This window comes from Micropterus salmoides, unplaced genomic scaffold (assembly GCF_014851395.1).
Source record: "Micropterus salmoides isolate LMB-PRFRI ecotype aquatic unplaced genomic scaffold, ASM1485139v1 Ms_hic_scaffold_11, whole genome shotgun sequence".
Lineage (NCBI taxonomy): Eukaryota > Metazoa > Chordata > Actinopteri > Centrarchiformes > Centrarchidae > Micropterus > Micropterus salmoides.
The window spans coordinates 7975484-7994096 of NW_024040152.1; the positions used below are offsets into that span (position 1 = coordinate 7975484).

The 18613-nt window shown below is 38.4% G+C and overlaps 1 protein-coding gene across 1 annotated transcript in view; it reads right to left on the reverse strand.

Moving 5' to 3' along the window:
- Positions 1-10148, reverse strand: part of ntrk1 (neurotrophic tyrosine kinase, receptor, type 1) — a 36421-nt gene extending 26273 nt beyond the window's left edge. The window contains exons 1-2 of the mRNA XM_038710674.1: positions 9847-10148; positions 1937-2011 (exon numbers count right to left, since the gene is read on the reverse strand). Coding sequence (XP_038566602.1) covers positions 1937-2011; positions 9847-10043 — 272 coding nt within the window. The 5' untranslated portion in view covers positions 10044-10148. The remainder of the gene's footprint in view (positions 1-1936; positions 2012-9846) is intronic.
- Positions 10149-18613: the final 8465 nt, after the last annotated feature.

The following is an 18613-nucleotide window of genomic DNA, read 5'->3' on the forward strand; positions in this document are numbered from 1 at the left end:
CAATAAACATAAAAACAAAATTTTTGCTTTAGAAAGAAAGCATGTTTTAATGCTGAGTTTTATCAGAAATACTGAAACTTGTGTGAGTTTGTATGAGACAGTTTTTTTCAAAATTATACATTCCCATTGCTTGTTTTGTGCGACCAGTCCAAAAATCTTATCTTCAATTTACTTTTATAAAACCAGTGAGTTTTTGGCTTAAATGATTAATCTATTATTCAAATATTTAGCCGATTCATCACCTAATCAATTCATTGGCAAAATATTTCAGCTCTATCTAAATATTAGTTTGTTAGATAAGTATGACTTTTATCTATCAAACATTTCACTACTGAAGTAATGAGAGATTTTAATCTCCTTCAGAAACTTTTTCAGATGGTGGCCAAAAGTATGGGGACACCCAATACACTTTTGTGGACTTATGTGTTGCTGTTTTTTCATGGATTGGTCAAGGCCCTTTAGTTCTACTTAGGGAAACCTTTAATTTCCACAGTGTACAACTATATTTTGGACAATAGTGTGCTCCCAACTTTGTGGAAAGTGGTCCATTAAGAAACGGCTTTCCCAATTTGGTGTGGAAGAACTTGACTAGCCTGTACAGAACCACAACCAGTACACAACCTCTCTAATGCTTTTGTGGCATAATGTGAGTAAATCCCTGCAGCCAGGTTCCAAGATATTGCTTAGAGCCTTTACTGTAGAGTGGAGGCTGATAAATATCCATGGTTTTGGAATGAGTTGTTATACAATCACATATGGTTCTAATGTTCAGGTGTCCACATACTTTTGGTTAAAAATTTAAGTAAATTCACACTCAGAATCGTAAATGAGGTAGCCTACAACACAGCCTACTGTATGTTCAAATTAATATAACTGAGAGAGCCAAGTGAACTGAATGTGAGACAATATGGACAACTCTGAAATGGTTATAAGGAGTAAGTGACTGTAAACTGTGATTTTCTAATCAAAGCCTGTCAAGCTTTGGATTTCTCCACATGTTAAACCCAGTAACAACCCTTGTCTTTAACCAGAAACATAAGTCTTGCTCAAGGACAATTCTCGCTCTGAAATCTGGTGAGAGGTGTTGTTGCAGGAAGACGCTGGCTGAAACGTGACTTGTGATTCAATTTTGGAGAGAGGAGTTTGTTATGTACATAGAGGAACTGCTAGCAAGACTTTATTTCCTAAATCATGGTTGAATGTTTAGCTGATTTCAACAATGTAGAGGAGTGGATGTCCGCATTTATTTCAGCCAGAGTATGCTGATGAAGAGCTCCTAGAAATTGACTCTGAGTAATAATAATAAAAAAAAAGACTCTTACTCGCATTTCCACAGTCGTCTTCCTGCAACAACTCGCCTCTCACCAAATTTCAGAGTGAGAACTGTCCTTTAGTGAGACTTCCGTTTTTTTGTTAAAAACAAGTGCTGTTAGCGGGTGTTACTTGGTCAGTCACTTGTTTTAACAGTGTGAGCCTGTAGTTGTAGGCAAAATGAAACATTTTTTGTGGGCGCAATTGCCCCAAGAATTAAGTTGCAGCCACTGCCCAGATTTTAAAATACCTAAATTAACTTTTAATTAGCCAGTTAGCTAGAGCTGCTGAAATCTGCCAGCCAAGTCAAAACAGCTGCTCCCAAACCTGCTTTTAGTTTGTCTGAAATTAAAGATCCATTATTTTTTTAAAAACTATTAAGAGTTTTAAATATGCCACGTTAACTGCACGTGTGAGGGGGCGAAAAGCTTGGCAGGTGTAACTAACTAAGTGCTTATTAACAGTCAATTTTATGGAATGACATATTGTATTGAGAATTGAACTTATGGAACAAATAATTAGTCTCTACAATGCAGAAAACAAAACATTATGTTGGCCTGCTACCTGGAAGCATGAACTGTTAAACATTTGTTGTACAGTAAATTGTAAGAAAAACATTACTTACAGGTTTTTCAGCTCTCTGTAGTTTACAAGATCAATTTCTGTTATATTCTCCAGGCCTGCTTGGTTTTCTATGTAACTAGTTAATAAAAAGAAAGAGAGAGTTACAAGGTCAAAACATAAATGTACACCTGTACCCTTTTATTGTATAGATGTTCAATTAAGCCCAGTGAAAATAACAGAAAACAGATGAAAAAGACAGATAACACTTGAAAATAAGTGAATTAATCCCCCATATACACAAAAATGAAGGAGATGAGTTTATCAACATTTGTGATTATTATTTAGAATTAACTGGACAACGAAAAAACAGATTTGACATTTTTTAAAACCGACGACAAGACCACTAAAAACAGTAAAATTAAATCATAGAAATGCCAGTCTACTGATGATGACATGCCATACTAAACACAAAAAGCAGAAATTGAGTTAGTCACCTGTGTAATCCTGAGTAAACCTGTGTCAATAGCTAATTTCTACAACGATTAACCTCTTTTTAAAGGTATAATTTAGGTTTGGGAGAAGCAACAGGAAAAAAATGGAGAAAATAAGAAAATAAAGAAATGCATTAAAGAAGGATGGTCACATTTAAATTCAACCCCACTGACATGGGTCTGACCTCCTTGCCATTTACCGAACAACTAACAACTAACTAACAACTGATAACAAATCCAACCGAGATGTTTAGGGACCCAAAAACAGCAAAACTCATTTCAGAACTTAAACTACAGCTCATGTGAAAAAAAAATGCCTTCGAAGTGTAGACAAGGCTGATGGGAAATTTTTGTCCGGCCTACCTCAGAATAACTAGTGAGGTGTAGATCAATTCAGCACTCAACACAAGGACAGGGTGCTCTTTTCATGAGATGTTTGAATAGATGGCTTGATTGGACCTACCAAGGATCTCGCCGGAACAAACTGTCCACCCCATTCTTTGCCCTTCTCCACCTCTTATTACACCTCCACCCTCCGTACAATGTTGTCCATATAGTTCAGGAGGACTCTTCTTTGACCTGATTCAAATAATGAAGGATTTTGTCAATGTGAATGTCTTCAGTCCTCTCTTGAAACCTTCCCTTCTACCTAAAATGAACCAAATAATCGTAATAAAAAGAAAATGATGAAAAAAGAATAATTTTCAGGAGACGGCCTTGAGGTGATCACAAGATGATTGTGAAAATATAAAATATCTATGTGCATCAACTAGATAAAAAAACATTCATGTATTTTTGTGGCTGATAAGTGAGCAGGAAGTACTTAAAGTTTAGTTTGTTGGAGGCTAACCTAAAGGCAACATTTTATTGTTGCAGAACAAGCAAATTTCTAGTTTTTCAAATTCTAGAATTCTAGACATTCTAGTTTGCCAAGAAATGGTGTTGTTGTGATTTCAGCTATAGAACCTTCAATACTTTTATTATGTTTATCTACTGTATACTGTCTATTATCTATTGTCTGTGTTATTTTCTAAAATGTAAGGATGACTCATCCACTGCAAATTTACCTACGGGTAAAAGTAAAGTAACTTGAACCTGATAGTAGCAGGAGAGTTGTGAGTATCGCTGCCTGGAGCTGATGTGAGGGCTAGGCCATCTTTCCTCTCTGTTAGCTTTGCAGCAACAACTGAAGCGACAGTTTGCTAACCCGCTACATAGCTAACATTAGTTACATTATTTGCTGGGTCGTTGATTGCTCTCATGGTATTTGTCATACTTTTGGATTTCTCCAGAATTGCATAGTCCACCGTTAAATACAAAATATTTCTCACCAATCCAGGATTCATCAATATTTTTTTACCTGTATTTGTTCGTACTCTGAACAAATTTAGAACTGCCTCAGACCATGCACTCACAAATGATGTAGGCCTGACTGCCTTAGAAAATGTAAACACACACCTTTCAACTACATGCATACCATATTAAACACGTTCATTAAAAATGCTTTAATAGAAAACAAAATTTAACTAGAAAACTAATTTACCTCTAGGCAAACGTATGTCCTTATATAGAGAAATGGGGGTGCAGCAGTATGCTGATTGCAAATAGAGGGTATGCAACTGTCAATTTAGAATGATTCTGATTCATTAAAGTATGCATGGTGGTAAGAATAAAATTGGCTGCTGTCATAAATCCAGTGGTAATTTTGCGTTCACACTTATTCTGTACGCAAAGTCAGAACATTTCTACGTACATTTTGTGGGGCCCAGTGTCATTACTGCTCGATGCATCTCTTCTTCCTTGTCAAAACCCACAATGCAGCTTGACCGCTGACAATTTGGTCGATTCATGTGTGATTTGCTTGCAGCAGCTAAAGTAACCTTGAGCTGCTAGCCTCAAGCAGAGCGCGCACATCACTTGAGGTACAAGACTTTGTGCAGCTCCCTCTGGAGCCACAAAGGGCATTGCAAATTTTTCCACATATGTAGAAGTGACCTGTATACAGACTCTGATGTGTAAAATCTGCATTCACCTTAAAAGATCACCTCCAGAATTTTTTATGACATTTAAAAATCATCTGTTCTGAAACCACTATGAAACAGCAACGTGACTCCATGGATTGAAGTTAATAAGCACTTTCCACTAAATAAGGTTATTTTCAGGGAGTACTCCGCCAATATGCCGGCTCGCTGTACAGTATGAAATATAAAAGGTATGGAGCCAGAAAGACGGGTCAGATTTGATTCCCCTCTGAGCGGGGAATGTTGGTAGTAACACAGACGGAGCGATGTATGTGTGAAAAGCCACAGATGACATGCCGGTGTTGTGTTACATGTAATGGTGTTTTTCTGTCACTCTGCTGGTTCTAGAAAGCCGGATCACTAAGTGAAAGCGCACATGGTTGCAGTTGTGCCGCAAACTGTTATTTAGTATGATTTAGTGAATGCGACCTAGAGATCTACTGTTGGCAACATTAGCATTGTAGCTATAAGTTGGCGCCTTCAGTACAGCGCCGTTCAAGTGAAGCGGTAAATACTGTTCTGACCAACACTCTAAATTAATGATACTAATTGTTCAACCTCCACATCATCTCGTCACTTGTGCACATCATAAAAGCACTTTCTCATTGTTTTGAACAAATTGCAAATGACTTGACACACTGATGCAAATGATTATGTACAATTGTCTACTCTTTCCTGTATTATCAATTGCTTATGTCCTACTGATCACAATGGATTATACCAGTCTCTGTTGAATAATCTTACCCCCCAAAACATCTAGACATAAGTTCATTGCATTAGTCACTACATGCAATGGTTGAACACTTTATCAAAAATCAAAGTTAAAATACTTCATTCATATCCTTTGCCTACAAGTATATACTGTAGCTAAATGAAATGTTGTTTCTTAAGGACCATAAACAAAGTAAGAGTAGACCACAACAACATCACAATAGCAACACTCATACTCAATACCAGTAAACAGTAACAATACACAGTGAGAATATATGTGTGTATATATATATATATATATATATATATATGTATATATATAAATAAAATGATGATGAAAATGGGATAATTAATTTTAGGATAATTTCAAAGCAATTACCAGTGTCACTGGTTAGTTCAGTTGGTAGAGCACAGGGCTCAGTTTTATTAGTTTGATTCCTGTTCTTGTTGACTTTCTTTTTCTTCTTTTTTGTGTATTATCCTATTCAGCAAAATTGTTATGAAGAGATTGAAGGGAATACAATCGCACATTTCCCGACAGCTATTTCAAAGGTTCCGAAAGCCGTCATGGATGGATGTGGACCAAGAACGCAATGAGTCCAGCACGTGCTTTACAGTAACGTGAGCATGTGAAACAGTCTTTTAATAAGAATTTAGTCTTCAGCGAGAATTGAGCACACAACCTTAAACCTATAAGTCCTATGCTCTACCAAGTGAGCTAACCAACGATACAACATACCGCACTATAATTACCATTATGGTTATCTCGAAATCACGAGAAAATGATGAGTAAAAAAATATTTGATTAGGGCTTATATATATATATATATATGAATGTATATAGATAGACATTCTATATATGTCTATTGGAATTTTTTTGTAAATGTGTCCTGGGTTGATGAAGATGTCTGTTGTGATGTAGAAGAGAATCTGTGATACAACAGACCGGAACATCAGCCAAAGGGCTGTATCCCATGCAACAGTCCTGTCTCTTACTTTTCTTCTTACATATTACACATGACAATGACATGCTCTGTCAACAAATTACAGTACGAACAGTAAAAGCATATCTGTGATTCCTGTCCTCTCTCCTGCAATGTATAACTTTCTACTGGTGAAAGTGATATATGCCATACAAAAAAAGTGCAGCCTTGTGCATTTTCAATCATTGTCATCAAAATCTTAGCCAAAATGTACATCAGAAAATACTTGCAGAGCACACTGTCATATTGCCAAGATGGCTAAACATTTTGACTTGCTTGTTCATAAACAAGACACTTGTCGTTCTGATGGCACTGACAAGTTCAATGACATAAAGATTTGCTTTTGAGAGATAGACTAAGGATTTTGAGCAAGTCATGGGCTTTTGCAGGTAAACCACTGTGTTGTGCCGTTTGTACTACCTGTTTCGAGAAATGCACTTACTATTTTACAAATGTTAAGGATGATTCGAGAAATGCACCAAAGCGACTGAGAAAAACTGTAACAGGTAAAAGAAATACCTCTGAGCCAAAACCTCAGATTTACTCCTGTTCTGAACGCTCTGCTTTGAACATCTTTTTCTACTAAGGGCTCCGTTTGATGACCCACAGAGCTAGATGGAGCCAGTGTTACATATGTGGTCATTTGCTCCACACAGCCACTCCCAGTCTGTCTGTCTGTCAGCGGCAGCTGCAGCTTCTTTCAGACAGAGGCTGAAATGAAGCCCTAAATGAACGGCCAGTACAAGATAGAAAAATCTTTTTGAACTTTGAATCATGCAAAGCTGCTATACAGGGTAACAGAGCAATAATATAGGACTGGAGTATAATAGGTCTCCCTTAAACCAAACATTTGTTGAAATAAATGCTTTTAAATGGCATATTGTTGAGACACCACAGCAAGGTCTGAAGAGAACAGAAGATTCAAACTGGTTTCTAGTGGGTCATATAACAGATTAAGGCTAAAGCATGTTTAATGGTTTCTGAGGGTCCTGCTCCCTGGAAAAAGCATCAACAGTTGCTCCTGACATGCTGCCATTTCTGGTTACAGGGGATTTTGCAGTAATGATTATCACTTAACCAGAATAAAAGTTTTCTGTGTCAACTCTTACTGTTAGCTGCAAAGTAACGAGATAGATAGATAGATAGATAGATAGATAGATAGATAGATAGATAGATCATGGGGTGCATATGCTAAAGAAATACCTGCAGTAATGTCTAGTTGATGACAGCCACTTTCAGCAGTGCTAGTCTGCATTGTTTCAACCTTCCAGTTCTCTGTTTATCAGCTGCAGCACACAAACCTTTTTATTCATGTCTGATTGACCCACACAGCAATAATGTGATTACACGGCAGGTGGGCCCGGGATCACCCATCGCCCTTACTTATTGGATTGAGCCAAGTGGGTTGTATATCATCTATTGTTCCCGGGTGGGGGCACTGACTGGCAATTCACAAAATTGAATTTATAACTCAGGGTATGATGAATCCGGCCCCTGTTCTACAGTTAATGGCCCCTTGTTTGTTCTGCATATTGGCTGTATTCCCTTGCACTGCCAATATGGCAAAGTGTTGTTGTTTGCTGGCATGTAGAGCACCGTGGTAAACAGAAGCAGAGAAAGCCCGCTCACTTATTGATTGAATGGTCCAGAGAGAATGTCAAACCTCACCCGGAGCTCTACGAAACATGTTTAGCTGCAGGTACAAGGAAATACCTCCAAAGCAAGAGACAGGGGGATGGTGGTGGTGGTGGGGGTGGTGGTGGTGGTACAGGTGAATACAGGTGAATAGAGGCTGAAAGCAGCAGTAAATTGACTTGCTCCGCTAAAATAGCGTTTCGTAAATGTAGTTCCTTCTTAACAAGTGCTAATTGCTCATATCTGGGGACTGGAACAAAGAGAGAACAGCGTGGTGGTGCAGAGAGTGACATTTACTTTTCCATGTTGGAGCTGATGGTGGGTTGCATAATAATACAGCAGCCCTCTTTAAATCACAGGTGGTCAGTTTCTACCTCTCTTTCCATGCAAAGTTTAAAAAAGGCAATGTTAAATAACAGTCATCTTCCACAGAAGTGCTGTAGCTGAGTGAGAAGTCTCAGTTCATCTAAGCAATAACTTAGAAGAGTTTTATTCAAACACATTCGCCCAGGGATTGCCTGTCCATAACTATGTGATAATCAAAAATGTGACATGTATGGCTGTAAAGGACATTAAATTTGCCTCCAAACCACCACATCAAGTGAACATCATCAGCTGTCTTTTCTATTTCATCTATGGAGCACCAGTTGAACCACAGCAAAGGAACATGAATTATGTCAGAACGACCTCATTGGTACATGCAGGTCAGTGGATCGTTCATCAGAAATGGAATTTGCATTTGAGCCTCAAAAATTGAAAAATACTTTCTCCAGCTACTTAGATTACAACATGTGGATCTCCACCGTGAATGAAAGCATGTTACCTATACATGAAGTAATGATTTGTTAACTTTCAGGACATATTGCACATGTATCTTGTCCTTTTACATGTTGTAGATATCTTAAAGATGCAAAAAGCTTACTGCTTTATTAAAGTGGGAGCAGATAAAGAGTCACTCTCTGCCTCAAATGTGCTTCATCTTTGCCACAATTGCAATTAGCAGTAGAATTTGAAGTCACAGAGTGTGCTTTGATGGTATCTCCAGATTAGAATTTTAGTTTTTTTGAAAATTGACTCGAACCTGATGATCAAAAGTAGCACCACAGCAGACAGCAGAAAGACAATTAAAGGCACAGAGTTTTTCAAACTCTGATGACATCTGATAACTACCAGCTACAACATCCAAAGATACAACATTTCAGGTCAAAGTTTCCATCTCAGTGGAAACTATAATTGTGTTATGTTCTGTATTATGTTAAGGCCCAGATCTTGAACTTAGTAACATGCGACCAGATAAACTTGCAGCTTTCATAACATAAAAACACCAAAAAAAATGGAGTTGTGAGGTTTTCTGTTGTGGAGGGTTTCCACAACACTACAAGAACTGATAGTGCTGAGATCCTTTTGAAAACCCTGGGGGCTGGATTTGGCTAAAGCTAAAAACTTACTCACCACATGGTATGAAAACAGAGCAGAAGCTGACTATCTCAAATACAGAGAATTAAACAAAGCCTTGCAGATAATTAGCATTTTGTTCATTGTGATCTCTAGGGACTCGAGGCAGTTACTCTCCAATACTTTGCTGTAGTATTTTGCTGTAGTATTTTGGCAAGACATCTTCATTATCTCTTGCTAAACACAACTGGACAAACATACTGTGCTAACATAGTCCTACAAATGAATGTAACAAATGATGAGAAAAAACAAAAGACATATCTGCACCCAACTAATAAAAAAAAGTACAGTCATTGTAACAGCTCTCATCCATCGGACATAGATGATTCTGTATCACTCAATCAGAAAACCTTGCCAGTGATTGTAGACTAACTATGATTACTACATTTTATCACCTGGACTGGATTAAGAGATTCTCCAAAACAAGTGGACACAACATAACATTATCAACAAATATTGTTCTAAACAGAAACTTCAGAACAGATATCACATTAAAACCAAAACTCTGCCATAGAGACACTCCAAACTAATTCAAAACCAACCCAGAGTGAGATAATTAACACAAACACAGAAAATAAAGCTTGGAAAACTACCAACATCAAGGCATGTGAGCGCACCCGATACACTCATGTTCATTTAGAGCTACATGCAGAGGAGGTGACACATCATACTCACATCTCTGTCACGTTCTCGCTCTCCTGTGGTGCCAGAGCAGGGATGTTGGTGATACCATCGGGCTCCAGACACTGCAGCATGGCGAAAGAGCACCGGCAAGCTGACGGGCAGCCTCCCAAGGTGGGCATCGGTGCCAGGCTGAGCAGGGTGAGCACAAGGGGCAGGGGAAGTGCCAGGGCCGATGGTGCCACTGTCATGCTCAAAAAGGTTCTTTTCAGCACCAGCGGAGAGGTTTGGCAGCTGTAGTTGGAGTTAGTGTCTGTGTGGTTCACCTAATGAAGAACAGTCAGCGAGGAGAGGTGAGGAGCTTTCACACACAGAGGCTCTCCAGTGACTCTCTGGCAGGGCTGAGATCCCAGCTGGTCAGGGTCTGGTACTAAGCCACAGCTGTACTGAGCAGCAGGAGGGGCAGGCAGGCAGGCAGGCAGGCAAGGGGCCTCTAGGGACATGGTGGTGGGCTGCAGCCTCTCTCTTTCTCCCTCTCTCTTCCTCTCCTCCACGATAAAGGGAGGGGCAAGATAACAGGGCCCAGAGTCACCAGACACCTCGGAAAGCGAGAGGGGAAGAGGGAGGGGTTGGGGTGAAGGGTGTGTGTTGATGATGATGAGAGGAGATGGGATATGGTGATGGAGATCTCATCTGCTCCCCCTCGGGTGAGAGGTCTGCTGTCCCGCCAACAGCTCGAGGTGCACGCAGAGCCAAGAAGTCAGAGCTCTTGGGTGCCTGGATGGATGCACTCGCAATAACGCGACTGTAGCAACATCCTGCCGTATGGATGGATGGATCTCTCTGTCCTGGGAGAATTGATTGTTGAAAGGTTCATGATCGTTGAGACTTAGGAGGTCAGTGATGAATTTAATGTCTGTGGAAAAGTGGGAAGGCACTCTATTGTACCACCAGACCAGCTTCTTCCCTCTAAAAGACTCCTCAATTCATCCTCAGCACTCCACCATGTAAAATAATTTTATTTCCATGACTTATTGTTAATCCACCCATCTACTGTATATCATTTTTGTGAGTAGCATTAAAGGAACTACCACTTCATCTCATAATACAACCCTGTGTTGTAAAATGATAAATCTACCTTGTACCTTCTACTTTGTATCTGCAATCTCTCAGCCAGATTTAATAATACGAAAGAGAAGAAAAAGGACCGTATATCTCTGTTGTTTTTCATCACTAGATCAAATTCAGTGTTGTAAGCCTTAGAAGGCATGCACACAATTTGCATTTCGCTCAGTGTGATCTTAGCTCAATAGGCAATCCACTTTCACTCATTTCAAGTGGTATGTTGACTGATAGGTATGCAATACTTGGCTGTAGACCTTTTGCATTATCTCTTGATACACATAATAACACATTCCTTTTTATAAAAAACTATAAAAAAAAAAACTGTCCATCACAGGTCTGACAATGCTATGGAAGTGCAATGTTTAATTGGGCGTCTTTAGCTTTTGTAATGAGACAACACACTTGCTGAATCACTCAGCTCAAAACGTTGCTGATTTGGAGTTGAGGCGGAGATGTCACTGATGTCAGTCCACCCTTGAGGGTCCGTGAAAGGAAGATTTCTTGAGCCACGGATCTGAAGATGTTTCTATTCACACATCTGAGTGTACATGTGGATGGTTAGCATCCATGCATGAAGTGTAGTGGCATGTCTGGTCAGTGAACCCCTAGGCCTTGTGGTAGGCACAACATAAGTCTGTAATTTTTTGCAATAACAAATCATTAAAGGTGCATCCAAACCTATTCACACCAGAATTTGAAATGAATCATGCTGACTTTTCCAAAACCTGGCTTCCAGAGACCTTGATAGCCTGTTAAATGGTAAAGCCAGCATACAAAAGAAAATCACCCATCAGTCCGCTGGGACGTCAAGGGTCAATTGACAGACGAAGACAGCCAGGTACGGTTTCAGGTAGTCAACTATCCCTGGAAAAAAGCAAACTCTACAGCATCAAATCAAATGTCAAAAAATAAGGCTGGATCAATCTCAGTGTTTCTTTATTTGTTCAGCTCTATTATTTTTAACAAAGCAGTACAAGATTACACAAGATTGTGTAAATATTACTGTATTGCAGATTTATACATTCAAATTGCTTGTTTTATCTGACAGACAGCCATAAACCTAAATATATTCAATTGACAAAGATACAAAACAGAGAAAAGCATAAAATCAGCGCATTTGGGAAGCTGAGAACAGTACATGTTTGCTAAACAACTTCAATATTTGTTTGATCTTGACTAATTATTAACATAAACTGAAAAATATTTCCGAACCACATTATAGAACTATGTGAGTTTATAAGCAAGTTAAACCATGCTAGCTGGTGAACTCTACATAGCATCACTGTCCCCTCTAATCCTGTGACTTCTAACTTTAACTTACTGCAGATACCTGGGGCTGTCCATCACACATGTGTTCTTTACACGAACTGAGTCGATTTGTACCCATGGGACAAATACTATGCCGCACCCCCATTCCTCTTAGTCACTCCACACATGAGTAAGGTCATAGTGTCCTGACCACAATTACTAGCCATACGCTGAATAGCCATTTTTGCTGCTGTCGTCAGGATTATCTGGTAGCTTAATTACTCTTCCTTTTACCGCCCTTTTTCTTGGTCTTACCTCAGCATATAGTGTGAAGGGACAAGGCGCTTATTCGCAGAAAACGTGTTTGAGAGCTAAGGCAGACCACTTAAAAGATGAAACACTCAATGGGAAGCATTTGCTGCTAGGTGTAATTAACAGCATACAGGATAAACAAATAAAGATATACAAATTAGATCGTGTAAGTAGGTTGCAATGTTCTTTATCTGAACGTACTGTATTTATGTTCTTACAACTGCTTCCTTTAACTGTCCTGCATTATTTAGCAGTTTACTGTACAAACTATATATTCTTATAGATTATGTGAATTGGCTTGATTTCAAATGCAAAGTATAGACACATTCTGTGCATGAGTTTCTCAAGTATCTACAGATATTGTTGCATACTTGTAATATATGCATAATGAGGATATTCAACAGACATTTCACACACCCTCAGTATATCCTGTAAAATGTAAACACCTGCTAAAATCAAGCAATGTAACTTCGTAGGTCCACCACTGTAGTACAGTCTTTGGACTCTGGAATATCTCATTAACTATTGGATGTACTGCCATGGCACATATATGCATGGTGCCAAGAGGATGAACCCTAATGACGTTTGCGATCTCAAAAGTTGTAGTACCACCATGTGAGTGATATTTGTGTTACTATTTGATGGATTGCTATAACATTTGGTACAGACATTCAAACACACCCTTAGAATAATTTGTAATCACTTTGGTGATCCCCTGACTTGTCATAGTGCCAGACTCTTGTTCATTTATTGAGCATCTTTGGCTTGTATTCATAATTTTATGATTACTCTCTTTGCTCTATTTTAGTATACATCTTATTTTTCTCCACTTTCCCCACCAGTTGTACCACAATGCCTGCCTTATATCCAAATGAAAGATAAAGTACAGGAAGAAAGAATTTAGTTATCCTATGTTTATGTTTTCCACAAAACTTTGAAAACTGCAATTAATCATTTCATAGAAGGACTCTCTATCAAAAAATCAGCAGTTAGGTGGGACACACAATAAGTCCTGATAAAACAATAACCAATCAAGTAATTTATATGTACTGCCCACACACATCATCAGCTTCCTCTAGAGGTCCATGTTAACTTTATAAAGTTGACAACTAGGATAAAACATCCATTTAAATATGCCTGTTCTAAACAATAGATGAATATGAGACATTATATGAAGAGTTTTATTCAATGAGATATCCACCAGCTGAAAAATATGTCACCAATTCTTACATGATGAAAAATATCACTGAATATTGCCAATATTTCCCCAACCTTTTATGTTGCATTTTTGCAAACACTAATGTATGTGGCATAATTCTGTCTTTTGTCTCCTTATTTCCAAGTGACACAGCCTATTCAAATGTGACTGCTAGTTTACCATATTGTGCTCATTTCTGTCCATTCTTCTCTTTAAATCCACACAATTAATTTACAGATGATGTAATTTTCTATGAGCTATATCACAATTTTCAACCTCACGTCATGTGGTAGTAGTGGACATTTGACAGACAATAATGGCCTCATTTCTCCTTGGGTATTTAATAAGATTACTGTTCTTATGCATTATGGTGATTGATGGTCATATAAGGGGTTAATTGCAACACTTGGCTTTTGAATCAGTCTCCCCCTGTCCACTCACAGGGAGCAGTCACAGTTGCATCCTGTGCTGTAGATCTGACCATGTTACCAGCTGTATCTCCACCATGTGTCCCCAACTTCCTCTCTATATCTCTCTGGCACACAAACACAACCATGCAAGTGCACAATGCATAGCATCCTGGAATCAATCCATAAACTGAGATGAAAGGATAAGGCAAGATATCTCATGAAAAGACTAAAACCAATGGCAATTGAGAACTAACAAGTATCGCCATAGCCAAAGCCTGATATAACTTATTCCTCATCCAACATACACCGTCCTGCTGCTGTAAATACTCAGTCATACTAGTGACCAAATGTGTATTAATCCACAGCTGAAAATAGTCCCCTACAAATGTGTGGTTTCCTCTTGTTTGAGTGATGTTTACTAAAAACGTTTTTAGAAAATGATTTTGCCTAATTAGGATGCAAGCAGCAGCGTGGCTCTATGTCTGTCAGTCCACCACTAAGGTCCAGACTGGAATATCTAAACAACTATCCCACTGACTTTTCTTCTAGTGGCACCATGAGGATTTTTGTTTTTTTGTGAAATGTCTCAACTATTGGATTGATTGACATGAAATTTGGTTCAGACAAGAATGTTGCCCGCAGGATGAATTGTAATTACTTTGGTGATCCCGGACTTTTTCTCTAGTGCCACCATCAGGTCAAAAATATTATTTGTCCAATAGCACAATACTGGTTTGAGACAAAATACCTGCAAAACTAATGACATTCCTATCAGCCTCACCTCTGCGTTGGTTAGTGATAAGTAGCAAATGGTAAATCCTAAACTAGGGTGAGAGGGTAAATATCAAGATAACTTTAGACTATACACATGACAAGAGCAGAGTAAATTCAAGAAATCTGCATTTTAGCACTATTATTGTGAGCATATTGATGTTATCATTTAGCCCCGAGCACCACTGTGCCTAAGTACAGTCCCATAGAGCTTCTAGCGTTGCTGTACTGTTGATGACCAATGTGTTAAAAAAATTTGCATTAATCTAAGGATATGGGCAATGCAGTATTGGGCCACTTATCTCTGACAATGTTGTGATTTTCGAACCAACATACTGTACTAAATGTGAACTTTTATTCCTTGTTTCTTCCATTTCCCTTAGTTCAACGGTAAAAATAAGTTGCATTCATGTTATGGTAGACTACTAAGATGTAAAAGCTGACATAAAAATACCTTAAATGCATCTGATTACAGCCTCTGTTTTCTAAATAAACTATTGGCTAATGTTTGTTGGAATGAAGATGGTGTCTAATTCCAGCATAATTTTAGTTTAACTGTAGCACATTTTGGATCTGCTAAGACATTGTATTTAAATGTACATTTAAATCAAATGACAAATTATAATATCTTATTAGTGTACCTTAAAATAAAGTGTAATCGAAAAATACATGTAAGTGTAATTTGTTTGGTGAGCAATATCAAGGAAGCATATGACAGCCAAGAACTTTTTGGACATTGTTTGTGTAAGGTGACATTCCACTCTTTTGACAACTATGTTATACAAATTTGTTTAGGAGTTTAAAGGAAAAGATCTACTGTATTATATTTTTATTGTTGGTAGGACCTCTAGAAAGTCTGGGGAAAGTTATCAAAGAAATCCCTTTCATTCTGTGATGATAAAAAAAACCTTGAAACACTTACAAGGCTGCAGTGGGTGCATTTCTGTTAGTTTGCACATCTGAGCAGCGAAAGCACATGTCGGGAGGGTTAAACATGTGCAACGAGGAAGAGTCAAAGAGAGCCTGCACTTCTGTCAGACCCTTAAACAATAATCTATCAATTTCATATTAATGCTCAGCATCAGAGTGATGGAGAGAGTGAGGGACAGAGAATGAGAGAGAGGGAGTGTAACAAGAGATTGCCCAAGCGAGTAAAAGCTGTTTTGGACCAAGGAAATGCTTTTACACTGTATGTAGTAAATGCACGTAGCTGCCATGTTTGTATGTAGGCTGCGGTGTTTCCCACAGAATGACAGTGCGGGAGAGGGGAGGGGTGTTATGCCAAATTTTGCATGCCTGCCGAGAATTGCATGAAAATGCATAAACATTCTGCTTTAAAACGCTTTACAATTCTTTGTGGGCTCCATCAATACTGATAAATGATCAGTATATCTTTTATGAACGTTAAGAATCTATTAATATATTATTACACTTAGTAAAAGTACCATACCTGGAATTTCAGCAAAAACATGTGGCGTTAATTGCGTTTAAACAATGAGAACAGCAAAGTGTTGAAAAGGACCTTAGGAGGTGGATGCATTATACAACAAAACAGATGTTGTAGGCTACCTGCCGAGATTTACATCCACCTCTTTTCTCAGCATAAAAATGAGCGTTACCTCCTGTGGGATGTATGCAATTCACATCAGGCATGCAGAAAACACCTGCGCTGCAAAACGTCACTACATTAAGACCTCCTGCAATCAAAAACGATTTTAAAATGGGTCGCCAAATATACTTGGGCATAGTAAAAATTAAACTATACAATTAAACCAACATTTCATAGTCTGGTTGCCCAAAACATCAACCATGAATATCAAAGAATTCTTTTTTAATTAATAAATTAGTGGATGATCACAGATGTTGTTCACAGTGTAAACTTTCATATCTATTTCTAAATGTCCTCATCTCATCTGTTCTGGAGCTTGCGATTATAATGATCTTCTTCAGCAGATGGAGTTTGCCCAGTTGTAGGTGTTCAAAAGTCCAATTTTGAGCAGTTCAAGGACAATTGTGAGTGAAGAACACAGAAAAATAGGCTAAACATAGGCCTTCTACATAGGGCGCAAGTTATGTAGAAGCTAAAGTAGGAGGGTGTGGGGATGGTGGTGCACATTCAACGTCTTGGCCCACCACACCAATGGCCAGTCTGACTCTGGCTCAACAGACTGGCACTTTCAAATAAGAAAGTTCTCATCTTGCTAAAATACAACTCAGTGAACCATATTCAACTGTAAGCATTTGACTCAAAATTTTTGTCGAATTTAAATCAATTCATTCGTTCATTCATTTTTAAAACTCAAGAAATGTCTTGGTTAGTCTTTCCACTGTTGGGCCAATCACAAAAACACCTGAGGCTTTTCTACTCACTTGAGAGTCATCCTACAATCAACCCCTGCAGTTTATAAACCCCGGCTCTACATCCATTGCCAGATTGTCTGTTCACTTCCAGTGATACGCTCATTATGAGCCTCACAGACAAAGCTAGTTTTTGTTTTCTTGAGATTGGAGTTTTTCCTGACAGCCTGTTATTTCTTGTGCTTCAGGTTTTTGGTCCAAGACTTTGAGAGAGCTCTGTTTTGTCTGTCTCGGTTATTTTGCCGTGTCTCCACCTGCCTGTCCAGCTCACACTACCTGCCTGCCTGCTCATGGTGTTTCACCGCCTAGAGTTACACCACCACACATTTATTGTATTTATATCAATAAATCCCCTGTGATTTGTCCTTTTACAACTGGCTCCATGTCTGCATCTGACTCCTCTCACCCAGAAAACTTAACAGTTTTAGGATACAAGAAAGGTTGTGTAGGACCACTATTCATTGTCCCCAAGTCAGAGTGGCAGTAGGTGTTAGCATTTTTATCCACTTGAGTGCAGCAGCTGGTGTTAGCATTTCAAAAGGCTCAGCATCTGTGGGCTGGTCCTCGTTTAAAGTGGTTAGATTCAGAGATTCTGTCTCAACTTCATGTTCTCCATCATTGTTGACTTCGCCATGAAAAAAAAAAAATATATAGATGAGGTCACAGATTCAGCGAATTCTATAAAATCTTTCTTTTGTGAGTTCCCCAACTTTGTGGAAATGCAAAACTAAAATAATTGAAGTACCTCTAATATAATTTTCTTTGACATTGTGCTTGTTTTAAAGCATGTTCTCTCTGTTTTCCTAAGGGAAGTGGAAGCCTTGGATCAGCAGGAGGTTGAATTTTCTATTTCTAAAAAGTACGTTGTGATTGGTCATATTAGTAGGTAACGACCCTGTCTTAGTTGGTCTCGAAGGTTTTTCCATTGTAGCTGCATTGTGTTGCTGCCCTGCTAAATAATGTGCACTTATATCTTGAATATGAGCATTTGTTCTCAGTGATCTTTTGTAAAACATTTCAAGTATTACAAGAATACTCAGCATGCTTTATTTCATTTTATTTTATTTTTCACTGCCATATAGGTTTGTGACCTCCTCAAACCTGCAATTGCCCCAGGGATAAGGTATATCTCATTCCAATTTAATATTATGTACTTCAATGAAATATGAAAATTCCCTCTTGATACTTCTTATGAAAATGGTTTGCAGTTAATGTGTTTTGTTCTCCATTTAATAAAAGTGTTTTCTTTCAGTCAGTTTTAATTTATTTCTACAATACCTTGGCTGAGGTCCTTGCACTGACTTGTTCATTGTTACGTATGTTACTTTCAGCAACTGAATATTATTCTGAATAACAGCAAATTTAAGGTCATGACGTTCTTTGTGCACAAAACCTTTAA